The 27,022-nt window shown below is 40.0% G+C and overlaps 1 protein-coding gene across 4 annotated transcripts in view; it reads right to left on the reverse strand.

Moving 5' to 3' along the window:
• LOC125768501 (homeobox protein unc-4 homolog) overlaps nucleotides 1–27,022 on the reverse strand; it is a 69,657-nt gene that overhangs the window by 14,668 nt on the left and 27,967 nt on the right. For all 4 annotated transcript variants that reach the window (XM_049436257.1, XM_049436256.1, XM_049436255.1 and 1 more), the window contains exons 2-4: nucleotides 17,516–17,569; nucleotides 8,899–8,983; nucleotides 8,018–8,144 (exon numbers count right to left, since the gene is read on the reverse strand). In XM_049436257.1, the coding sequence (XP_049292214.1) occupies nucleotides 8,018–8,144; nucleotides 8,899–8,983; nucleotides 17,516–17,569 (266 nt within the window). The remainder of the gene's footprint in view (nucleotides 1–8,017; nucleotides 8,145–8,898; nucleotides 8,984–17,515; nucleotides 17,570–27,022) is intronic.

A 27,022-nucleotide genomic window follows, 5' to 3' on the forward strand; every position in this document is an offset into this window, starting at 1 on the left:
AGGACGTTTTTAATTAACAAACTGGCGCACTTTTACACGAACAAAGTAACAATTTTTTTTCCTTGTTGTTGTTCGGTTTTCCCATGTAGATAGGTAAACGTTATTCTATCCTAATGAATGCCACAAATGAGAGTGGAATGGAACCATGCTGTGCGACAGTGTGCCACCGTTAAGGGTGTAATTTTTCTTTTTTTCGTTCTTCTCTGCCAGTGCTAAGTGGCATACGTTCGATTGGTGAGCAAATGGGCAATGTACAAGGTAAGTAAAGCACACACACATAAGGGAAGTCCGCTTTTTTTCCTTTGCTTAGGTGTGATGGTAGCAACAGTAGCAATTGATAATCATGAGTGTCCCCTTTTTTGGTGTTTGGATGGTGTAGAACATTCTTTTTCCTTCTTTTTTTTTGGTTTGTTTGTTGCAACACCGAATCCTAAGCACGCTCCGGGGAAAAAAAGGGATTGTGGGTTATGGAAGGTAAATTTTTCAACTAGAACGTGTCTGCACGATCCTATCCGCTTGACTAACGACCGCGATATACGATCGCTAGAGAAACCTTGAGGCAAGGGAAGTTTTGCAAAAACGGGGAAACAAAGGCAAGCGTGTCTGATTAGGATTTAATTACAATTTCATGGCTTAGCGGTCTTGGTTCTCGGTCTTTCGAAGGATTACATCAACGCCATCTATCCTCAATTCGAGGCTTACCACGCCTTCTCTGCATATGAGGATTTTCTAACCAAACTTTTGTGTCGTTCGGTGTCATTCTAATGACATGAGCCGGGGTAGTCTAATTCGTGGTAAAATCATTTCTTGAATGAGGTTGTAATTGTCCTTTTATCATATGTCTTTGCGTATATTATGCCTATGAAGAGTTCTCAAGAGATTCCACGTTTATGTCTCGGAATACCTAAAAATCTAATGAGAAATTGAAGAGTAGATAGCTGGCCTAATCTTCATAGTGTAGACCTGGTTCTACAAAAAAAACCTTGAGGATTTCCCATCTTTCAACAACTAAGATGTGTCTTTATTATTTTATTATTCTTTTCGCTTCTCGATCGCAAAATCGCTTCTCGATCTATTAGATACGAATGAAGTCCTCAAGAAACAATATCATTTCAAGTCAGTCAAAAAACCGGCTTGGAAGACTAGTCCAGAATACCTAAAACAGTAGGTTTTCTGCTCCACAATCTTCTGTAGGAACTGTCCTACGATGAAAAACTGAACTTGGAATGATTTTTTGTTTCAGAATTCTTTGTTTCAGATTGTTTCAGAATTGTAGTTAATGATTCTTGTAGAGAGTTATAGACGATGCCAAAGAACCAGCTCAATGACATTTATCTAGTATCTCAGTGCCAATTGGAAGATTTCCTGGAACTTTGGAACTTTGGATTGGAACCTTTCTTCAACTAATATTCCGTCAATACCTGGTGTGTTGTTGTTATTGTTGTCCATAGAAAATAATTTTTCGATTATCATTGTTAAATAGTGTGCTAAAGTACCAAGGCTGTCAAGAGAACTCCTTTTGCTGGTATCTGACCAGATCTAAATCCTCTTCTGTAAAGTTTTTATTTTACTCCTCATAGGTACAACAACTGTTTGTCCGTTTAAAGCTCCACTTACAGCCAAAATCCAAGACATGTTTGTCCTTATTCAACTTACATCTCTCACTCTCTCAATAAGTCCCAATTTCGCACAGCAAACATTTCACTCTGTTTGGATGCATTTCATTGGCATAAAATTACCAGCAAATCAATCACTTTCCGGAGTACGCATAAAGCATCGCCGAAGCAAGAAAGAAAAGTGAGCAACAGCAACACCTTTCCTTTCACTACCCCAACACAACGATCCATCGTTTTGTAGTCGATGATTGAAAACCAATTTATATTGCTTTCGCCAATTGTCGCGTCGTCTCAGCTTCGACGCGCTTAACAAAACGGAAACTCGTCGTGGGTGAGGAAAAGATGGAGAAAAAAAATCGCTTTTTGTCAGGTGTAACCCGTCAGCGAGTGGCACTTTTCTTCACAAAAAAAAGCAAACGAACGAAGAACGAAAAAAAGGCACATCGGAAGGTGGCAAACGGTAAAGTAAAGTGTTACCAAACGAATGTAAATGTTTTTCCCGTTTTCCATTCAAAAGAGTTTACCTTTTCGTGTTTTTTTTTCTCTTCTTCGTGGATCTTTTGAAACGTCTCCAATTTCTTGCCATTAAAAACAGCAGCTCAAACGTGTGCTCCGTAAAAAACGATCTTTACCGTTTGCCGTGCTGCGATCTTGCGCTGGGCGATTTCTGACGATCCGTAGTTGCGTCCTCAGGTAATGTGGAGTTCAATCGTTTACTCGGATGAGCGAGTGAAAGATGTCTATTAGTATCGAAAACCCCGGCTACTGCGTACCCGCGATTTGAATGGCCGGTAAAGTTAAAGAAGTTAGCTAAAGAACAGCACCTTCACGCATTGATTACTGCGGCACGATCGGGCCCAATGAACGGATCGATCTAGGTGTCTAGGTTTTGTTGCCCAATCTGTGCGTGGGACAGTAGGGGTTAATTATGAATCTATTCGTACCGCCCCGCGTAAAGAAAAACATGACCATACTTAGACATTCCTTTACCTTTGCCGTCAGCGGGATAAATTTTATTAATTTATACCTGCAGCGGGAGATTGGCGATTGGACGTCTTCGGCCTACGGTACGTCTTTATCCTGCCCTCCCGGGGGCCGGCAGTTCAATATCACCAATTTGGGAACTGACAATTGATTATTGTATCAAAACGTCTTCCACCAATTTAAGGAGGAGGCACGAGCAGCCTTCCCTTCCCTCATCTGATGTGTTCGTGTTTTGTTGTTTGTTGTTTCCTTTCGTTTCATCTTTAAGGATAGTGGTTGAGTCTGTTGCGTCTTGTTTACCTAACGTGTGGATATCTTTTTTTTTTATTTTCGTGGTAAAGCCTTCCGAAGAGGCGAAAAATATAACGAAACAGATACGATATTCCACCAAAAAGGGAGGCGGTCCGGTTTGTTTTGCGGGTGAAGTTAAAACCCGCAGCTTACAATCATCGAGGCATTCGACCGTCTTTTCTTGGGGGTAATCTCTTGATCGGGCTGCTCGAAAGCTCACACGGTACTCAAGAGTTGTACAACAATGAAACAAGCTGACAGGAGATGGAGCAGCAGCAGCAGCAGAAGCAGAAACAGGTGGGAAGAAGGCATGGGAGGTTAGGTACGGAAGATGACTGAAGTGGTCAGTACCGAGGGCAACCACCACCACCACCACAGCACTTCAGCACCATGCCGTATCAATTTTGTTTCCAACCGTCAGTTCAAATGGCGCGGGTCCGTCGAGTTGCGCTAAAGAGCGCCTCATTGTTATTGTAATAAATTGAAAAATAGAATTAACCGCCAAGGAATGGTGGCATGTACACAGAGAATGGAGAGACAGAAAGAAAAAAAGAAGAGAAGAAAAAAAGCGACACCATGATGAAGCAGATGCCGCGTGATGCCGCTGCGGGGGCAAACTTGTGGATTAAAAATAATAATAATAACAATAATGAAACGGCGATTCAAGAACAACAAAAAAAAAATAACACACACCTTCAACATGATCATCACGATCATCAGCAGTAATAACAAGCAGCACTTGTGGGCCCGGTTCCATAAGGACGATGACGAGGGGAACAAAACGCAGAAGAGAGAAGAAAAAAAAAGATGGAAAAACAAGCGTGAAAATGTGCGGATCTCAAAGACACACCGATTGGTACACATAAATACGGTCGAATAAAAACGCGTTCTGCTTCTCACCCAGAGTCCTAAGGGAATGACAAGACGGAACTCCTCATCATCATCCCTTCCCTGGGCTGGTTACAATTGGCCACTACTAACTAACTGCAAAACTGGGAACCTCGGTAAAAGGGCAGACGGCAGACCCTTTGCAGCAAAGAAGGTCATGGAAGCTGGTCGCCGCTGCTTAAGTGGTCAAGCATGGGTGAAAAGCTCTGCAAAGCAGCGCGCACCTCAATGTGAAGTGAGATGTGTTTGTGCTTTGGAAAAGCGGTAAAGCAATCGAAGCAGGCAACGCTCGCTGTGGCGGTGAGATCGAGAAACGTAAACGAAAGGTGAATGGTCGGGAAAACAAGGAGGAAGGGGGGGGGGACGCAATAACAATAATAGTAACACGAAAGCTGCTTACCGACGGGCGCAGCATAAACATGTGTTAACTAACTTGTTTGCATTCTAACAGTTTTCATTATCATTATTATTCACCGCGTAATGAAATGTACGCACGTTTGTACCCCACCGTTTTTGCAGCCGCTCGTCCACTTCATTAGCGATGCTCACCCCGCCGGCGTGAGCTAAGTGAGTGAGTCAGTAAGTCAGACTCGGAAGCGGCACGGTCTAATTGTACCCGCTGCTCACTATCGAATGATTAGGCGAAATTTTCAATTTATTCCACCACACCAACGGCACGATTAACGATGACGTAGCCGGGGGGGGGGGTTTTTTGGGTAGCTTCCGATCATAACTGAAAATGTCAGCCATCGTTTGACTTCGTTACGGTCCGTCTGTTTCCCTCAGCCAGGCGGAAGGGAGGAAGTTATGGAGGTCGGCGCTTAGGGAAGGCGAACAATAATCAAGAAACGGGGTTTTGCGATTCTCATATAATTATCGGCTATATGGACCTCTTTTTTTTCTTCTTTTGAGCAAAATTTGCATATGCACAATCACTAGGTATATCAAGATTTGCGGTAGTATTTGCTCAAGCGGTTGACAGTTTGAATGACGGTTTAGTCACGTAACGCATCAAGGTGCAGAGGCGTTACATGTTTAAAATGCGCCATTGTTTCAACAAAAAGACCTTTATGCGAGGATTGTTATCAAACTTTTGCACACAAAAAGTGCATTTCACAAAGAAAGAAATTGCTGTTTCATACTGTGGAGATGGGTGCACTCAATTGTGTTCTTAACAGTAATAGTAATGGGCGATTTAAAAGCCAAACATTCAGGGAAATGTTACTACATGTTGTACCTGTTTTATAGTATTCAATTATGGCAATGCATAAATGAATTCTTGGTATTTTGTATTTCATAAAGCTTCATGTCATATTTTTTTATCAAGCAGTAATAAGGACTATCAGACACAGCGACTTTAATGTTTTTTTTCATACACTATCTAGTGAATTGAAGACTGAAGATCCCATGCTTGGGATTGTTATCTTCTTGGAATATCTCATTTTTTTGAGTGATTAATAACGTTACTTTTTTGATTAATTTTAAGTTCTGTTTTAAATCCATACATCAACAAATTGTTCTTATTCCTTTCCTTTATTCTTTCTTGTGGAAAAATCATCTTTGGACGATATTCAACCCTTGATGTACCAATTGATCGTAAAAAATAAATCCCCATCTTTACTTGAGTCATTTTACAAATATTCTTGCCAATTTAATTTGGTTATCCGGTTAGACATTTTGTTCTCTAAAGATTTTGTTGGTCTCCTATAAGGAAAGAAGCCGCAAATTGATCTTTAGTTCCTGGTCGTTTTACGAAGAGAGCGTCCGAAATCGCGCCTTGTGCCCTGTTTTCCCACGACCATTATGTCGACTCCTGTCACAGTGTTCCGACTTAGGCTTATGTGGTGATGAGAGTTATTCCTAACTTGCTATAAATTTTGATTCTGAAATCTTTCATCACGCACACAACGACGATTATAAGTATTTTTTTGTATTGGCAATGCTTTTAGTAATTCTTTTATATCACTAACAGAGGCAATGAATACATCAAAGTTTCCTCAAAGTGGAGGGTTTAAGGATTTTTTTAATCTTTTGGGTCATTAGTGTAAATTTAATGTTTTTCTTTTTTGCGAACATTATGGTTTATGTTGGTTGGAAACTTTGGACAACAACAAAACATAGCTTAAATAATGCATTTAATTCATCAAAAGAATGAATAGCCACTAATTACTAAAACTTCAAGCTAGTTACTAAACAAAAAGAGGTTGTAAAAGTAAAGATAATATAGCTTACAGAGCACACATCTTATTTATCACAATAAGAAACGAAAAGCTTTGCAACAACGACGCTATCAATATCCTTGATCTGTTTAGTTGGAATAACAAATTTAAAAGCCAAACTCCATAACAGAATTGGAAAATTGTATTGTAATTGTAATTTACTGCTCCATGCTCCATATTAATGCTAAGCAGTGAGCAAATTTAAGACCCTCTCCCCACCCCTTCCCAAGGTAGATGATAAATTCAATTTATTTATCCACTGTCAGCTTTAATTTGGATCTTACCAACGTGGAACGGGGTTTGGCTCATTGCCGATAAATAGGTTGCCAAAAACTTTATCCCCATTCCCCCCCAAGTCTAGCTACTTTAACTTATTTTGTTATCCAATTTTGGAGCTTCCCTCCGTTGTGTTTTTACTTCTTCTTTTTGTTTCCATCCATCTCTTGTCTTTATTTTTGCCGGAAACGAGTATACACCCTGCGGCATCCTTAAATTTTATCTACACCATTAACCAATAAGCTATCCGTAAACAATTCAACCAAAAAGATCGTCTCCTGCCTGTGTGTTGATGATGGATTTTCCACTGGATTTTCCTATTTTATCGGATCATATTTTACGAGTCATCGAGCAAAAGTGGGGACTAGAACAGCAGGATCAGCGCTTGTTGTCGCCAGCCATATAATACTGCGCAAGACGGTATATAATGGTGGTTTAATTCAATTTTAGCTCCCCCGAAACAAACGTTCGACAGAGAAGGGGTTTTTTATAGCAAAATTACGTCGACCGGCAATATTAAGTACCTGAAAAATGGTTCAACAACCATAAAGCTTATTTATCATAATGTTCGATTTACTTATAGCGTGCAGAAATGAAATGTTTTGCCGCTGTCAAAAACACACGTAAACGCACACTAAACGTTTAATTAAAGCACACGCTTTTGTGTGCGATGGATTTAGATGCAAAATTGAAACAAAGTAGTATCTTTCTAACGCACAAGCATGCGCCTATCTGTGTGTGTTTGTGTCATCAAACACAAAACGAGATCAACCATTCGTTGTCGTTCGCACCGCAAAAAACCATCGACTAAATGTTGCCAACCGAATCCGTGTATCGGTTCGGCGTAGTGTTGCGCGTACACCATCATCTCTCATCGTGTGTTTGTCGGTCGCGTGCTCATCGTACCGACCACCCTCCGGGGACCGTAACCGTGTTCGTCAGTGTCAGCCTCATAGCTACACAGCGCCATAGCAGTGTGAGCGTACGACCGAACGACCGACCACTCCCGCGGTTGTCAATTTTGTTAGGTTCATAATTTGATAATGTTTATAATAGAATAATTTATACATTGTTTGCAGACTGTCATCGTGGCGGTGTTCCATGTACTACCGCACACGCCTTTTGCGCCCATTTTCCACTTTTGGCACGACGGGGTTTTGGATGTTTTGCAGAAACGGAGGACTCTTAAATCTGCTGCTAAATGAATTATAAAATGTTTCACCGTGATTTAGTGATATGAGCTTTTTTCCCTCCTCCTTGTTTTCTCTCTCTCTCTTTCTATTGTATAGTCTTTTTCATGCTGATGGGATGACTATCTATTTTGGCTTTGGTTTAGGGCGGATTTTGATGCTACAGTACATTTGTCATGCTACTGCTACTCTTTGGATGTGTGTGTTTTTTTAAATCCTCTTTGGTTTGTTACAGTTTCATTCCGAGCGAAACGATGGACACACTTTGCGCGGGTTACGCGTAAATTTAATTATCGTTCGTTATGAACTGTAAACAGAAGCGATGCACACTATAATACTGACGCGATTTGTAACCATTATATGCCATTATATTTCCGATTTGTGTGCTGTAAGGGTTTTTGGGTGGATTATTTGGAAAAGAGGAAGGAGAGCTGATTCACAACGATTTTTTTTTCACAAATATTAAATTTAATACTCTTTCATAGCTACTTATTGGAATGATTCATTTCATTTTTCGTGCTCGTGTCGGTCAAGTAGACACACACACACTTACTTGTATCCTGTCCTCTGGGAGATCCGTTTTTAGTGAAAGCATTTCACGGGCGTACACATCCGGATAGTGCGCTTCTTTGAAGGCCTTTTCGAGTTCGTCCAGCTGGTAGCTAGTAAATATGGTTCGACTGTAAAAAGGTTAATTGGAAATTAAAAATTATGGAAAAAACATCTCTATAAGTATGATATAAATTAATATGGTTAAATAATGAAAATATATCATTGAAATACAAGAGAACTTCAGCTAAAAATTTATCTGTAACAGATCAAGACAGAAAGACCAAGATTTATTTTGCAAAGTGCAACTTAAAATATTTTAGTTTTAGCAATTAAAGGTTCATTTACATTTAGTTTTGGAAAACAAATCCACCCATTAGACAATAAACACTAATATTTATCAATACAATGAGTTGTTCCTATTATCCGTGATATTCGCTCATCCGGCAGGGGCCGTGTCCCGATGAGCACGGATAATCGCCGTTCCACTATATATAAATCTGATTTATAAAGCGATAATTAAAAGGAAGATTTTTTCCTATTCCACTTTCAAAATATTAACTTATTTGGTATAAAAAAGTTAAAGAAAGTCAAAAATTCTCTCACTCTCTCTCTATTCTTGACTTATCAACCTTAGTGGTCATGGCGGCCATTTTTGGCTTACTAGACTTATTTAACCACATAGCCAGATATTCAGCTCTTATTACGGAGTGATGGTCCAGATGGGATTTGATACCCGGCCCTGTTGTGTAGAACCTCAAGCCAAAAATTAAAAACTTAATCAAATACTTAAATTATCAAAAATTAAATACTTTAAATGTTGAAGCCAAAAATGCTTTAAAAATTGAAACGAATTCCATTCATCTCATCTCATCTCACACTTACCTATGCCTTCGCTTTTTCTTTTTCTTCTTTCCATAACTATTTAGACCGTCGATGGTAAAGTCTTTACTGGAATCTACACCGCCTCCTGTAAGTAAAAAAAAAAGAAACGATTGTGTCGGTCAGGATTAACAATTTGTGTTTGTGTGATGTTGCAATGAAAAAGAAAAAAAAACCATTTCCCAAATTTGAGACATGTTTATCCAGCAATCTTAAGCTTAATTCAATTACCAGCCGTGCTTTAAGTTGAATTAGTAATTTTCGACACAATTGCACATGGCGAATGTCTCCCAATCGCTCCCACGAACCTTTCAAATCGCAGTTTCATCAGCCCTGTTTGTGCGAGAAAACCGACAAAGCGGTGCTCTTTAATTCACGCTTTATATATCAATCACTTACAACCGATAGCTGACGATAAAGCCTTCTCCCCATTCCCCGGGGTTTATTCCCACCGCGAAATGTTTGTGCAAATGGTGTACTCTAATTACGACGAGGTTTAGCCCTTCAGAACAAGCGCAAGCCACAAAGTGAAACCGCCCAAAATAGTCGCAAACACATACACACACACTCATACAAGCCCGGAGCCAAGAGGTCTCAAGTCTTATTCGACTAGCTAATTTCAGCCACCAAAATTCATGGCTGAGGGTTTGATGGTGGAACCGGCCAGTTGGTCAGTTTGCCGCCATTCCGGCCACTCGAAGCATCAGCCCCCAAAAGCACATCTAACGAGCCTGTACATGTGTGTAAGTTTGAGGGAGAGAGAGAGAGAGAGAGAAAAAATAGATAGCGATCGCGGCGGTTGTTTTGTACCGATGACGTCTTTGATTTTCCTTTTGCGCCGTCGTCCCACTGCCCTCCCATTATCTCAAGAGTGGGTTCTCCACTCGATGGGGCTCTGGTTTGGTCGGCGGCGGCGGCGGCGCACAAAGTAAAAGCACGTGGTGAGAAAATCAGCTCCAAAGCGGCCAAACACACTGAGTTTATGGGTGTTTTTGTGGCTTTGAACCGATGCCGAAAGTGGCGGCCAGATACTCGACAAGTGGCCACTACCTGCCGGACCAAAGCCACGGTGCCGCAGTTGCTGTTGAGCGAAATTCCTACAGTTCGGACTAGGCCGCGCGCGCTTACCTAATTGGTGGAATCTTCAGCGAAGTGTACGAGCCTGGGACCGGGTCTGGGTGGGCTTCGAGTGGATTGGAGGCTTGATAGAATTTTTTTTATTAAAACAGAAAAGACGGCGAACTGTACCGTCCGGAAGGAGAGAATACAACCTCAAATAAAGTATCAACAGCATTTTCATGAAAATTAATATACGGTGCAGAGAAAACTCACAAAAATTTACATTAAAAAAACACTGGAACTTTACTGCTGTTTCGTCGAAAACCATTGGTATCCCAGAATGTAAAATTAATTGAAAAGACATAATTAAATTAAACATTTATTTTCGACGAATTTTTAAATTAAATTTATATACACATTTGTCAGTATTTTGCGTATTAAACAAAAGCATATTACGTACTATTAAATAATTGAAAGAAAATGTGATGAAAATATCAAATGAATCTGTTCACAGAATTTCTTGGTAACAATTGTTCCGGGAAACAATTTTCAAAACGTTGTTGTGAATGAAAAGCGTTTGAATTAGTATTCAAACTAGAAGCTTTAAAACTCACATGTCGACTAAAAGAATTTGCTGTTCCTGTCAAAATGAGATCGTTTTAGTGTCAAATCACAGCGACTGACTTCTCACTAATGGTGAGAAGTATTCAAAATCATCTTTCTCATGCCGATTTATTTTTCACATGAGTTTTATAGTTCATGAGTTATTTAAGTTACTTATTTCGTTTTTTTACTGACATATTGCCCTCTCCTGCTCCTCTTAGAACGAAAACAGGGCTTTTTACCCATGAATCAAAACCTTCCTGTTGTCATATCTCTCTCTGAGTGTGTTTGTGTGGTGATATTCCTTTTAGTAAATCATAGTTAATAATGAAATTGTTTCGGTCATACGCTATTACGCAATTCCCGAAAATAATATTCGCGGTAACCTTTTTTTTTTGCTTTCCTTCTACAGAAGTCCAAGCTAACGATCGTTGTGTCATTAATATTTTAAACGAGAATTCCACAAATGAAGTTACCACATCTACAGGGAAAAGTTGGAAAAACCGTTTTTCCTCTACACTGGGAAATTCATGATACATTTTTCTGTCACTACTTTTGGATAACGCTCTCGCGGGTGGTCAACACGTTTCCTTGCGTCCTGTTTCACATACGCCTCCCTCTCCATATTGTCTGACCGTGTATCGTGTGTCGTCGTGTTTACACATCACTCAACTAACGCTAACCGGCACACTTACACCCTCATCCACACCTATAACGCGGTCGCGGCAACCCAATCGGTAGCCGACCAGCCCTCCAGGGTGCTATAATTGCTCCCTAATTGATTATTTTGCTCTTCATCATATTGTAACAAAATAAAATATCATGTTACAGTCAACCGAACGTCAGTTCCCCCTTTGGTTTGTCAGCGCATGTTCACCCCGCATCATTACTCACTAGCGTTTCCCTGCGACAAGCGTGGCCTCGGGACGGGAAAATTCCGAACCGAAGCAAGGACATCACTGTCTGCACCGGCAACAGCGACAATGATGGTGATGGTGATGGTGTGATTATTTTTATTGTTGTTTTAATCAATCCGGTAAATGATTTTTCCCCATCATTTGTGATGTGTCCTGGGCTGGGATTGGGACACTGGGTGTTGACAGATTGGTGTTTTTGGAGGTTGAATGGGATTTATTTTGTCTCTTTGGTTTTGTTTGCTGGTTTAACATTCGTTGAACTGGTTAATGGATTAGCCTAGAGTGCAAATACACTTCTGGAGGTGTTTGAGGTGAAATTATAATTCAAACGAAGGTACAATCCCGAGGGATTGTAACGCGGCGTATATTAAACGAAAAACGATATTGTGCAAAACATAATGACGATTGATTCGTTTTAATTAAATATTATTCATTTTGTGGACAATGATATGTAGAATTGTTACGTATAATTTCCCATTCAGTAGAATACAACAAATCAGTTAAAATTTTTCTTCAGCATGGATTTCAATCTTAAATGCGCCTGTCGGTTAGGCAATCCGCATTACACACGCGGTACAGGACGAATAATGGCGCAGGAAGAATTTCGTTTCTCGCAGGATGATTCTTAAGTCATGTAATTAACACTAAGTTCTCTATCTGTCTGTTAAACTAAACTAAAAATTATATTTCTTTAATAAATTATTTAACTTAGTTTCATTTTAAAATGATTTTCTTTTTCTCTCTAAAAATTTGTTCACAACTGTGGTGCGCTTTAAGACACTTTAAACTAAATCCCTTTTGCGTTTTATTTTCCACTCAATTCGAATAATTTACAAAATCAACTATACGTTTCGAGTTTTACCATTTGGCCAAGTGTTAGCCTCGAGTGTTGGTCCGTAAGCCACCTAATTCAAATACCGCACACGACATTCGTACCGGTTTTAGCACACATTTTCCTCCCCACACCGTTTTCCCGGAAGGGTTTACGCATCGAAATTGACTATTTTCCGCATTATCGTATTACGTGTGCCCAGACATGGCAAGGGATGAGACGGCGACCTGCACCTTAGACATGGTGATGGGTACCGTACGGTGAACGGTTTTCCTGTGGCATGTTGGCAGTCAAGCGAAAAATAGGGGAAAGTGAATGATATTTCACTATTTAGACACACGTATGTGTGAACCACCCCCGGGAGGAAACCCGTACATTCCAAAGCGCGCGCCACACACCGTTACTAAACACACCCGACCAAGAAGGACCACACACAAACACACGGGGATGCACATCACATACGACGAGACGATGAGCCGTTTTGTTGGATTTTCGTGCTAGAAACAGAAGCAGGAAATTTATTTAATTTGTCTTCCCGGCACGGTTCACCGTACGGAAGTCATGTAAAATGGCTAAGAATTTTACCAATTTCGTTTTATTAGTTCGTTTTAAGGTAAATTAATTAATTTTCCTACACATGCAGAGAGTGAGAAGTTCTGTTTGCGTTAAAGCGCCCTCTGGTATTCGCGCCATTCAGCACATAAATTGGTACGATTGTTTCGCTACGCAACATCCCCGTTGACAGCATTGTGTCTTTACGGTTTTTGTGCATATGGGCATGTGTGTAAAACGTTATTTACGGTTCGATTCGTTACGAGTCCTAATAACGGCATGTAGGTACCAGTAGACAGCGGGAAGAATAATTGCCTTTAAAATGTGTGTATTTTACTACTAAACAAAATTGTAAAGTCGACAGGCAATAAAGTTTTGTAGCGTCTGATTTAACGCACACGGAGTCTTTTGACAATTAATTTGGTATAAATTGTCTTCTTTTCATCTCAAATCTTTTCATTTGATTGTCTTTAGTAAAGCTTAAAATTGTGTAAAATAAAATTAAAATTAGTAAATTCCCATCATCGCAAAATATTCATTGGCAGGAAGGTTTGTACGTGGTGGGATCAAAATTACATCATATATTATGAGTTGCTTTCATAAAATAGAGTATTTTATCGTTTATGTGATAGTTAATGGAAGAATGCGTAGAAAGAGATTAACCATGACTCTATAATTTTCATGACGGCAAGAAAATTACGGTGAAAAACTTTTTAGTGAGTAGTGGATGGGAAAATCCCCGGAATAAGTTTCTATTCAGTTGAGAGAATCATAAATTGACTCTATTTTTTATATGTACTTAAACGACAAGGATTCCTATTACCTTTTGAAGGACAATTTAGTTAGAAATAAAAGCATTAAAAATTCAATTATTTTTTAATTTTATTTGTTGTGTAACCGATATTAAATTCTTTAAATGATTCGTTTTATTTTACTAATTTATCGAACTGTATATGAGTTTCACGTATAATTTCCCTTGTTTACATCTGATCGACAATAAAACATGTTTTCTTTATAATCATTCCTTGTTCGTTAATCGAGCAACATAATCCAACCATATGCCCTTCCAAAGCAACAAATGTTTGGACAATTCGCTCACACACACACACACCTTACACGAGCAGTTCGCATACCACCGGCCACGTGGGAAGCATACAAAGAAAAAGGTCTTATAGCAGCGATTTGTAGCACACCGCAGCCAAAAAAAAAAGGATCAGGAATGTTGATGTGATCCGTTTACCTTTTGCTATGAAGTACGCTTGACAAGGAGTTTCCAAATAAATGCAAAATACCCGCTGCCCACACAATGCACAAAACCGGGAATGGCTGGAAAATATTTACCCACGGCGTATTACACAGCCAACATACGGGGAATAGGGGGGCATATCTGCAATGCCATCCGTCACATTCGGCCATCACATCCGGTAAAGCAGGTGAGAAGAATGGCTGCCACCTTACGCCAGAAGAAGGTGGCCGAGGGCGCGTGAAAGGGAGGATTCGCCACAAGTGCCTGTTGTGAGCACAGTTTTGTGCTGTCCTTACATGGCATGGCATGAATAACAAAAGGAACGATCGGAGTTTGGGACGTTCCATTAGGGTTTTAGCCCCTTCTTGGCTGATTGTTGCACACGTGGTATGTGGACATTCTTTTCCCTCCTCCCACGAGGAGCTTCAGACAAAAAGGGACAAAACCCTACAACAGGGTAATCCTGCTTAAGAGCATCGATCCGAAATTGGGTGTCTTTTTTTTTTGGGGGAGTTGGAAAAACTGTTATTGATGCTCTTCTGGCATGTTCGTAGCAAGTGGAGTCATTTTTATGCGATTACACTTGTAAACCTGTTGGGAGCTATCTATGACGGGGCTGATACACTCCCTTTTTTGGTGCGTTGTATGGTCGAAAGGACGAGATACTTGGCTGAATGGAAGAATGTTTCGGGCCGTCCATTTTTGGAGTGGTAACATCTTACAACACTAGCTGTATAGGGATTTTGGGAAGTGGCAGCCAAAGGCAACAAAAAAACCTTATCCTTCATATACAATGGCCATAATGTGATAGGTCTATTAGTGTGATTGTTGTACTCCATTCACAGAACTTCTTATCATCGTTTTGAATGGTATGATAGCGTCGGATAACAAGACATGCAGTAGGAATTGTAAATATATTAACAATGCTTTCGGTTAGTGAAAATATTATTGAATCTAGTTATACCAAACATCAACCAAACTACTTTAGTTTTTTAAAAGATTAATAATCACACTTTCATTAGTTACACAAGTCAATTTGTAGGAAAAAAGATTATTATTTTTTCCATAAAACATCATGGTAAAGAATAAGAGACATTAAATAATCACGATTTTTTAACGGCAAATTTTGTTATGTTTTACCAACGAAATCTTTTCAGTCTTAAGGACATCGTAGTTGTGGACAAGAATCAACGAGAAAAGCATTTTTCATGAGATTTTAATCAAATTATATTAAATAAATTAAGCTTAAGAACAGATTAAAGCAAAGTTTCATACGATTAGTCTTAGAATTATACGAAAACTTGTTTTTTGTGAATAAAAAGGGAAAATTGAAAAAAAGGAACAGTTTCTACAACGTATAAATCATTTTGTATTTTTTTTTTTTGAAAAAAAATTAATTAGTCTTTAAATTGAAGTAAATAGATATATGGAATATTTTTGGAAGCGTTTGATAATTTTAATTCTCCAATCGGCAGCGTTTTAAGGGGATTTTATACGTTGTGATTTTTTAAATTTATTTTATTGGTGTTTTAAATTTTTAAATGTTTTTGTCTTAAAACTGCATAGGAAAACTTTTCATATCATTTGATATAAGTGGCAAACGATGGTAAAAAAAACCTCATAAATATGTAAAGAAATTAAGATAATTGAAATTTGATACAAATCGTATAAAATTTATTGTAAGTCTCAACAAAAAAAGTTTCATATTATTTTTCAGATATATATTTTGTTTCAGTTTACTTTATACTTCTTGCATTATTTTTTGTATCTAGAACTTTTATCTATTTAATTCTTGCAACCCAAAAAACAAATCACCCACACATACAAATGCTTCATTGTAAGTTTCTTCATCGAAACTGCCTCTAAAGATTTCTCAACCCCTCACGAAGATCGTAATAAAAATAATACGCTTCTTCAACGCGTATTTCTTGCGTCCTTTTGCCACGTTTGCTTTGTAAATATACAATACGCACATCAACGCAAACCCGCCGGTTGGTAGATAATTTAATTTAGCTGTCACGGCTTTAAACAACTAAAAACCTTCTCCCTTTCCCTCTTTGTACCTTTCCTCGCAGCGTGCAACACATTTTAAATCGGCTCCCATTTTAAGTCCCACGCCCCACATTAAGGGAGTTGAGAGGCTGACAGAGCTCGTCATAAACTCGTCAGAGTGTTTTTTTTGTGGGGGGATTTATGCCACCGGCAATGAACACGAGCTTCCACGAAATGGATTCGTGGTGCAAAGAAGCAGCCATTTTCGCCCTTAGTACAGGGGCTTAAAACTAAGCGAACGAACTACGAACCTCGCCCCAATCTGGGAAGTTGGAAAAGCTTGGGCAACATGAGGAAAGGTACTGACAAAAAAGGGAGCTGTGTTTTTCATGCTTTCTATTTTCTAGGCCCGTGAAAATTTGCTCTCTTGAAACCAAACCAATTATCGTATTGTGTTGGTGGCGCACACCTTCCTAGGATTCGTTCGAAGCGTTGAGGCCAAACGGGAAACCACCGATTCCCAGGTTTCGTCTCGTTCTTCCCAACACCTTTACAGCACCATTGTGCACGAAAATGAGATTAAAATATCAGAATGTACTTTGCGATACTCTTTATGTACCGAAGTCTTTGCCACAAGCGGTAGTCTACCCATACACCGTATTGGGTTGTATACCTTGAAAGGGCACTAAACGAGCCGAAGACAGCTCGCAACACAACTCCGTGCATAAGCGATGTTGAAGATGGAAAAGGGAAAGGCTAATGGGAAATGGGGAGTGCCGCACAAAGTGACTGACTGAATGACTGGTTTTTGGTACATAACAGAAGCTAACAAAAAAACCTCCACGACGAAAACCCGGCATACACGACGGTACCAAAAACTCGCCCCAATAAGCCCGGGTTTGTCAGTAAGTAGCGTTGGAGCTTATGAAGGGCGAGAGAAAGCGAGAGAGAGAGAGACAGAGAAGAGGAAAAAAAATACATAAATGGCTGTTAACACACACCAGCTTGCTGGGTGTGGAATTCCTGGCGAGTCTTGCGCATGATCACGACGAGGTCGGTCGGTCACAAGATAACGTTGGCTTCGTCATCTGCGCCAAGAAGGGTGGCCACGGATTCCCGGGACGTGGACGAATGGGTCCATAGGAAAATTAGTCAATTTTGGCAACAGATTTAGAGGAAAGTCATCAGTGCTGCTACTGTCACAGCACACACACAAGGATAAAGTCGTTCCCTACCCTTCATCCCTCTCAATGGAGCACCCCCCAAGGACCTCGCCCTCCCTCCACACTGGCGTGGAGTGGTCGAGACGAAATGAAAATGCAAATTGAAATCGAACGTTTGCTGGTAATGTTTTCTTTCGCAGTTTTGTAGGTTATCTCCGGTTCTAATATACATTGTAAAATGGTCCGTTTAACTTACCCGGCAAGCAAGCGCCACCGCCACCACCGAAGGTTGACTTTAAGTGTGTAAAATCTGGAATGAAAAAGTGGAGGGGAAGGAAAGACATCAGCAAAAAGCAGAAAAAAACAGGGAAACGTTCTCCGGACGAATCTCATTATTATTGAATTTAGTAATTTGCCATTAGACCGTACCGAGGTGACGTACAGATAGAGATGTAGGAGTGGACGGGTAGATTACCCGTTTCAGGATGGAAGTGGAAAATTCCGGTCAGGAGAAAAGAATTTCTTCTCCCCCCTTGACTATTTAAGCGTAGACGAGTTTCATTTATTGATTGGATAGGAATTTTTGGATCGATAGGCGAGGGAATTCATGGCAAAAACCAAACTGGGGTTATGGGTTTGCTGGCTGATTGCTTCGACATTTTGATGGTGATGATGATGTCTTAAAGCAGTACTGAAGGTAGAATTAAGTTTGTGGATTAAGTATAGAATAATCCATGCGTTTTGTTTGTTTTGGGAATTCAAGAATTCAAGAATCTTCTTAATTCCCAGGTGTTCTTCAAGAACTCCCGCTGGAAACTCAATAAAATCCGTCCATTGTTTCTGTCTCTTAGAATGCCATCGATATCATACACTTCAAAATCAATAAACACACAACTTTGCGTTCGAATTGTTCCACAATTCAGCTTCCCTTCCACAAAAAGGGACACTATTCTTCATATCCATTGTGCTAAATAGAGCGATCTCGTAACAAAATACTAATCAATAGCGTTCGATTGCAAATAGCGTCTTGCACAATAAGCCCAAGAGCACAAATTCTGAGGACGGGAAAACAAAAATGCGTACATACAGTGAAAGTGCGCCTGCGACCAAAAACCTTGAGGAAAAAGCCCTTTCTTCAAACCACTAAGCTGTGGTCGATGAAATCACATCACCGAAGAAAAGAACACAGGAAGCAAAAACCTCGGTAACTGCAGGCATCAAATATCAACGGTTGAGGTTTCACCATCGCAAAAACGTTACCGTGAAGCGTTGGAATATCATCTTCCAATCAAGCAATTAGGCAGCACCATTGAAATCGTATCGAATTACAGGCAGATTTTTGGGCTAGACAAGGTTGTACTCCTCCGTATCTGAATTCAGAACTTCAGTTATTCGCCAGCAGAAGACATCGGTTTGTAACCCCTGTGGAAAAATGCTCTACGTGGAATGCGGGCTTAACTCTTTCCAAATCAAGGAGTTGCATCCGAATCCGGTGACAGACGATTTTGCTACACCTGGTTGAAGATGCTTTGCTGCTATACCGAGCACAGGAAGAGAAGGGTATCAAAATACTGCGTTAAGTTTCAGGGGGAAAAAAACTTTCCCTTTTTACACAACAAATTAACGAACGACGATCGTGTCAAAGCAAACACACCCACCGGTAATGCGATCGGGGGAAAAGGAAGTAAGCAATTTCTTAGTTTTTGGGATGTAAAATCCTCACACTTTGGGGTAGCCTTGAGTAGGACATTCAGCGTAGAGCATGCCGTTAAATATACCCTTTTAAAAGCTTATGTAAAGCTTCTCATTTTCGTCCCGTTTCGAAAACGAAACAAATTGGGTTGCATAATTTAGTGCATTTAAATAAAACATCCACAAAGCACTTCGCAGACAAAGTTGAGCGAAACATTCGCACACCAGCAACATTCCCCTTAATTAGATATGTTAGCAACCATCCTCACCTAGTTCCCTAATTGAATTTGATCCAGTCCAATTCGCTCGGACGATTCGTTTCAGTTTACGAGGTCACGTAAATCACTCCCACTGAAAGCACGATCTTCGGCTCACTTCTAACCCTTCATTACTTACTGAGCGAAAGAAAAAAACAAACTTTTCCAACTTTTCCGACTACACATTTTCCAGCAAATTCGTGACCCGAAACCCAAAAATTTTCCCTATAAAAGTTGCATCATAATGTATCGTATGATTGCGCAGGTCAACCACGGACCTGGTTCGTTGTAAAGCCACTTCCAAGGAGGAGAATGAAGCTGAAACCACTACCAAACGGTTCTAACATCGTTGATCCCTCCCCAAAAAAGCCATGCTGTCCCTGGGTCGACCCAACACCATAACTGGCAGCTTTGTTATTTATCGTACTCTCGCCTTTTTTGTTGTCGTCCCATTTCGAATCCTTCCAGCTTCGGCCGAAAGCCGGTCCTATTGCTGCCGTAAATCGATTGCAGAACTTGTGCCGAAGCGGAGCACTGTATAAATTACTTGCCAATTCGATTCCGGAAAACGGAACGGCGGTTATCTGCCTCGTTTCCGGCGCTGGTGGTAACATTTTGCACTAGTGACGATGCACTAGTGAAGTAAGCTTTTCGGTGCATCGAAGCTACAAGGTGCATACAAGCGGAGTGAGCCGTAGTCTGCGTGGTTGGTAAGTTGATGAAGCGTAATAGAGTAGATATCTGGCATTTTTTAAAGTAACGTTTCCCGGTTTGAAAAGTATTCGGAAGTGTAGGAAATTATGTTAAGATAAGTAATAAAAGACTTGATCTTTAAGATATTGAGTTAAGCTTTCGAAAGTCACACCTTGAATCCATAAACCTTGTTAAACCAATATCGCGAGATTTTTAGTTATTTAAGGTATGAATTTCCCAATCACCCCGAATAGTATATTTTTGAAATAATTATAGCTTATTTTACAACCACTTCAAACTCGAGCTGGAAAAACGCTTTCCTTCCAAACACTTTTCCAACGCTTAAAACCGTATGCAAACCGTTCGGTACGAACCGCCCACAGGACCCGAACACGGCGACACGGACACGGATCGGAAAATCCAATTACGCGTTTGTCGATTTCCATTTCCTTGGTTCCATCATCTATATCTCGTAGTGCCTTTTTTGTGTCGACCATCACTTGCATCGGAAGCCACCGGAGGCCCGTCTATTCGAAGGCGTGAGGCCTGTTGTTTTGTGCTCACCCCCGACTGGACGAACGGGTAACGAAATGGACTGCGACAAATTGGTATGGCCACGTGCCAACATTATTTTCCATTCGCCCATTGACAATGGAGATCCTGCGTCAGTTGGGCACCGTTCTGTGGGACAGTGTGTGTGTGTGTGCAGAAAGTAAAAACGAAATCAACCCACCACAGGGACACCTTGGGAAAGAGTTTGATCGATACGATTACTGTGTCAGCCAAACTGGCCAATGTTCCTTTCCTGACGATTGGGATAGATTTTCCCGTAAATTGGAAAACGTTTTTAGTTTATAAAGGAAAAATGGCCCATCCACACTACTTTGTCTGTTGTTGAAGAAGAGGACCAGACGTTAGAGAAGTCGTCTGGAGATGGAGACTTTCCTGTTGGAAGACGTTTGAGCTGTTCCAACTGGTTTTTTTTGGGATGGGACGGCTTGGAACCATTCTTCCTTCCAAGGAAACCAAATAAGCAGTCGAAGTACTATGAAGATGTTGGATGAAATTTTGCTCACTTTTCGGAGAATATCCACTCCAAACGAAACAGGCCTGGGGATTCAAAAACACAAACCGACCGACCGGTCTGGAACCAATCGGAGGCAAAATCAATCCGTGCTTGGTTTTTGTGTGTACCCTTGTGCGTGTGCTTGTGTGTTCCCGGCGCACGTCAAAAGATCGCACCAAGTGTGGGCCACGCCGGGCCCACGTACGGCTAGTTTCGAAGTGGAATCGAGTAGGTAATTCGATGCCTTCAACAAGGCGCCAGATTCTCGAGCAATGCTTTCCCACCTTTCGGACGCGGGTATCTCTTGAGCGACATATAAGAGGACCATCTCGTTTCCTGGGACAACATACGGCGTTTGTCTTGGATTCTTCTTTTTTTATGTCTTCCCCTTTATGGGTTTTTGTTTTTACCCCTCATCTCGTGTGGAATCAGATCTCACGGATCTCCGTATTCTTTTAAACGCCACTCGACGATGGTCTGTCAACACATCGGTGCGCCCGGGGTCAGCAAAAGGGGGCATCTACTATCGGCACCTATCGCCTATCAACTACTTCACCGATCAGTGAAGTGATCCACTCAGCGTGTGTGTGTGTGTGTGTGTTTGGATGTGTCGGAATGGAAGAAAAAGAATAGCGTAAAGGAAGCTGCAAAGACGCTGTAATGGTGGCTGCATTTGAAAAGAATTCGTTGGTGGTACGTTCTAGGAATGGAGGGTAATGAAATGATCAATCCAAAATCCAGTACTAGAGTACGATCTCAATCTCTATCGATTCAATAGTTTTCCAACAGCACTCGATCAGTTGAAGGAGTGCTGAGGATAATTTAATACAAATAAAATGCCAATGAACTTATCTGTTTTGCTGTTGTTTTGTTTCATTCGATAATAATTATATTGTCCTCAACAGATTACTTAGCATTATATTAGATTGGGCAAAAATCCGGTTTTTCTCTGCTTATGCAGAAAAAGATGATAAAGGTTTGAAAAGTGTAATAGCTAATTATGAGTTATTTTGATTTCATCGATACTTAGGAATTTTTATACTTATGACACAGTGACATTCGCAAAATATGCTGGCCGAAAATATCGATGAAACACCCAGCAATTGTGTAAAAAACTACAAAAATTAAAACACGAAAAAAGGCATCCAAAAAATGTGTAAATAACACGAAAAGATTCTAATAAACATTTGGTGGGACTGAAGAGAAATTGTTTATTATGAGTTTCTTTTCAATGAACTCACATTTGTTACAGTCTTAAATATCCGAAATTTGGTTTGAATGTTTTAGTTTTAGGAATGTTTTAGTACCTCGTCAGTCATTTTGAAATAAATTTAAGTAATAAATAAAAATAAAATAAAATAAAATAAAATATGTTTAAAGATTGAACTTCAATTTTTTCAACCTAAAATTAAAATAAAGTCTCAAGATTCAAATTAACCTTTGTTAAATGGAATTTCGTTTAAAATTTATTTATTATGGATACTTCTATTTTCAAAATTTATTATCCCCCGAAAAATCTTTTTCACCTGTTCAGTGAAAATCTTTTCAAAACATTTTTTCTTCAAAATTTATGAAAATTTGTTCTGCTCTCATATTGTACCAGCAGCACTCACATTAAGAAACCCTACCATCATGACGTAGAAACGAATTATGCGCATGTCTAAGAACTTTCTTTTGATGATTCCGTCCAACCCCTCGGGGAACGGTACGGTGGTTACTACGCCATAATCAAATCTATTCGATCCATTCAGGGCAATTCGCATCTCAAGTGCCGGTAGATTTTCTTGATGGCGAAATTGCCAATTCATGTTTTATTCACCTTTTCTACAGCGGCTGATTATTCTGATTGTAATGATGGCGAATGCGATGCGAAGCGGTGAGCGCAACGAAACGTAAACGATACTTGAGTTCCTCATTAAAATTAGCATAAACCCCGATAGAAGATTGGATATCGCGCCAACCACCGGTGGAAGCTTGCTGGAAGTAGTGTTGGTTTTCGTGTACTTCGCAACATTCGGGAAGATAGCTCCGACATTGTATGGTCTGCTTGAAGATTTGTGCTACGGAGCTTCCTTCCATTGTGAGAATTTCACTCTCACAGAAAGAAAAAAAATCAATCGATCCACTTTCGGTAGTTTAATTTTTTCGCTTTTCATTGTGCAGTGCGCCACCAGGAAACGGCGAATAACGAACAGAATCTTGTTTGTCTCCTTCGTTTGCTCAATGTCTGTTCCACTTAGTGCAGTGCATTGTTGGCTGTAGTAGCTTTGATATTGCTCTTTGCGCAAGTCGTCGTTAGTTTTTGTGCGTACCAACAAACCAACCAACCATCAACACAAAAGTTTAAACGATTCTCGCTCGCCTTTGACACCATTTTTTTCTTCACCATCGATCGAGTTCCTTTGACTAGAGCGCTTCTCACCTCGATCGATGCTTTGCTTTTTTGCACCTTAACGTGCAATGTTAGCACCACTGGATAAAGTGTGTTTTTCTCGGCGATGAAGAAAAGCAAGATGAATTTTGTTTTTTTTTGTCAGTCCCGTTTTTCCAAATAGCTTTTCTTTCTTTGTGCATCGAAGTGCGGAGTGCACTTTTTGCAAATACCTTTGATGATGGATTTTTTTCTTCTGCTCATCTTGCAGAGGTGCAAAATAAACAAGAGCTTCAACGAGGTAAGCACTTCGACACACAACCTTGTGCAACGAAAGCAACTCCGGTTTGCCGGGAACGATGTCACTGAAGAACAGTGAGATGTTGCAATTGTGTGTGTGTGTTTGTGTAGGAACAAAGGAACGAATGAGAAAAGTAGCAAAAATAGTGCAAACTGTAAGCATCCTTTCAATGCTTCGAAAGTGTGCAATTGTGCAGTAGAAAGAATCGCGTGAACAAATCGAAAACTCTTTCAACGTTCGATTAGATTGAATAAAGGAAAGTGTAGAGAATATATAGTGAAGCGCCGTTTACCCAGTTTCATCAAGGTTTACTACTAGCCGGATAAGCGAACAACATGAATAACAGAGAGATCTACATTTATAGATAAATGTTAGTAAATAATAGGCTTTTTCCAGACTTCCAGACTCCAGACTTCATCATATTGTAAAAATAGACTTGAATTCAATTAGTTTTCTAGTTACTAAGTCAAATCCGCTTCGAAATTGTTGTTTCAAATCCACACGGATAATCCAACGCCCGGTTAATAGGCAATCGGATAAACAGGATTTCATTCTTGATTTTCGCCTTACATCAATTTGTTGGAAATTTTTAATAATTTTAAGATTTGTTTTACTACTTTAGTATTTTATCATACTAAATTAATGTTGAATAATATTTTCCCATTAAAATTTATGTGTTTTTTTTTTACTTCTTTATGTCCAGAAATATGTCCTCTCAACGAAGTTTATTACATACTATTGTGCTATACTAAACGCAGTAGGCCTGTCATCACTGAAGACGTTCAGTAGCAACCACAAGCGAAATGAGCAAACAAAAACATTAAGCTCGGCGTTCATTCGAAAACCTCGAAACGGAACACAGTGCTCCCCGAGGGAGAACCGTCCCACTTTACACTAACCGAGCCACTAAGGCCCCCAGCATCATCATCATCCATTGCTCGTGTGATTTATACTCGAAAACGCACGAACGTCCACGATGCCATCATCATCATCATCACCATCATCATCGGTTCGTGCCTCGTTCGAAGTGCGCAAGACGGAAACACACCAACACGCACAGACCAGCCATTGCTACCGGCGGCAAATCTTGTTGCATAAATTGCGCCCGCTAGCAGGCAAAAAAGCCGACCACCAACCGACAGTCGCGTAATGGCGGCCGTATATGTTAGCTTTTCCCCCTTGTTCATCTTTGACGAGCGTGCGGTTGAACGTGTGTTTGTGTGCGGATGTGTTTCATCTATATACGCGTTACGAGGAAGTTTGGAAGGAAATGGGAGTTTTTTTGTCGTCCTCACCGTAACTCCTCGACAGGAGTGGACACACGGAAATCACCGACCAGGAAGGTGGTATTGGTGTGCAAAGGACAATAATTCTTCGTTCTTCTTGCTTCCCGGATTTGCGAAACAAAGGGAATGAAGAGGTGAAATCTTTTAACCAAAAACCTACACACACACACACTAACCCATACTAGCTCGCGCGCTTCGTTTGCAAATGAGTGCGCTGTGCATTGCTCACAAAACAAAGTGAGCTGCACACCGCCTTTCGGGCTGGTTGAGATGGCAACCAAATGGTGTGATTGTGTTAAAAGTGCTTGAAGGTCCACTCGGTTACCGTGGAATGGAAGCGGGCGAAAAACAGAAATGGAAGAATAACCCTTTTTGCTATATACCACCACTGATGCAAATGTACATGTACACGCCAGAAGTACTCCATCCCCCGGGACCCCTGGGTGTTCATGAATAGAATAATAGAATGAAGGTGAGTTTTTGCCGTGTTGAGCCTGCAAGGATTCGGACGCAGTGGTGAATTTAATTGCGAGTGAGCAATACACAGAAGCGAAAGAAAAAAAACGCCGCACCATTTACTCGCGCTCTTGAACCGCGTTACGGGAATGTGTATTTGTGAATGGTTGTGCCTTGCAGTACGTACGTAGTGGTACCGTAGCGCTTAAAATGGAATGCCGGGAAAATCATTTCACAAATCTACCTCGCCAGGATATTGTAGGCAAAGAGAGGGAGAGAGAGAGAATGGGAGAGGAGGAAAAAAGGAACCAGCCGCCGAAATAAACCGCGCCCGAGTGTGGAAACGATGGTGGAAAATGGGTAATATTTTCACTTCCCACACGGCCACCGACCTGCTGCGATCATCGTGAAAATGGCCGATAGCATTACACACAACCGGAAGCGGCAATGGTTGTGCTCTTGGCAGTGTAGAGTTGGAAATGTTATTCTCGGAGGGCTAATTTTCCTTCCGCAGCTTTCGATTGCACTCCATTTGCTCTTCCCACCCCCTTTCATGAGTGGTGGCGTATTGTAACGAGGTAAAAAAATGAGCCAGGAAAAAAGGAAGCTTTTTCTTTTGAGGAATTTTAGGTTCTTTATTGCAGTGATCCCCAACCTATGGTCAGCGGACCACAAGTGGTCCGTGGCTTAAGTAGAAGTGGTCCGCGGAAGAAATTTTCGGCCGTTTGGACCGATTATTTTAACACTTTTTGTTTACCATTTCAAGCGATTTTACGTAACGAAATCATTCTACGCTTCTCGATGTGTCGAATTGTGATTAATTATAATTTTTACTAATGTTTTATTTCAAAAATTGCCTTAACAACGATATGCATACATTACGAGTCCGTTCATAGGCGGCACATGTTGGCCGCGATATACTTATGTCGAACAAAAAGTGGTCCGCGGTACTAAAAAGGTTGGGGAGCACTGCTTTATTGGATGAATGGTAGAATGGTAATAAGCTGGGTGTTGATGCTGAGTTTGAAAAACAAAACACATTTCTTATGCGATAATGATGAAATATATGCAATATTTTCTATTTTTGTTGATCGATATACTTTGAAAGTCTTTATATAATAAGACTTGCATTTTTCCTTGATAGATGTTGCAGTATCCTGTTTTATTCACATATTCGTATATGAAATTAAATTATCTGTAATTTTTCTAACGTTCTATTTTACGTTCGATTTACCATAAATTATAAAACTATCACCCCAAATATTTTGAGTTATCTTTCCTATTCATTTAATTATTGATGTTTTAAAACTGTACCACCAAAAACAATGAACTTTTTATTCTTCATTCTTCAATTTCATATATCTAGTCTATAGTATGAAATTCATAAAATATTAAGACATGATATAGATATTAAAAATCGTTTTTGTACTTAGCAACTAATAAAATGCTTCAAAATTGTGATTATTTAAAAAAAATTAGTTTAACCAAAAGTGATAAAACAACAAAAGATGTAACTAACTTAATGAACTGACATTACTGCGAGCATAAGAATAAATAAAATATCAAAAATCGTTTAAAATAGATCATATACATATTTGTGTTTTGTTTTGTTCTGTTTGATCTGTTGAACAATTATAAGAC

Source organism: Anopheles funestus, chromosome 3RL (assembly GCF_943734845.2).
Source record: "Anopheles funestus chromosome 3RL, idAnoFuneDA-416_04, whole genome shotgun sequence".
Taxonomy (NCBI): Eukaryota; Metazoa; Arthropoda; class Insecta; order Diptera; family Culicidae; genus Anopheles; species Anopheles funestus.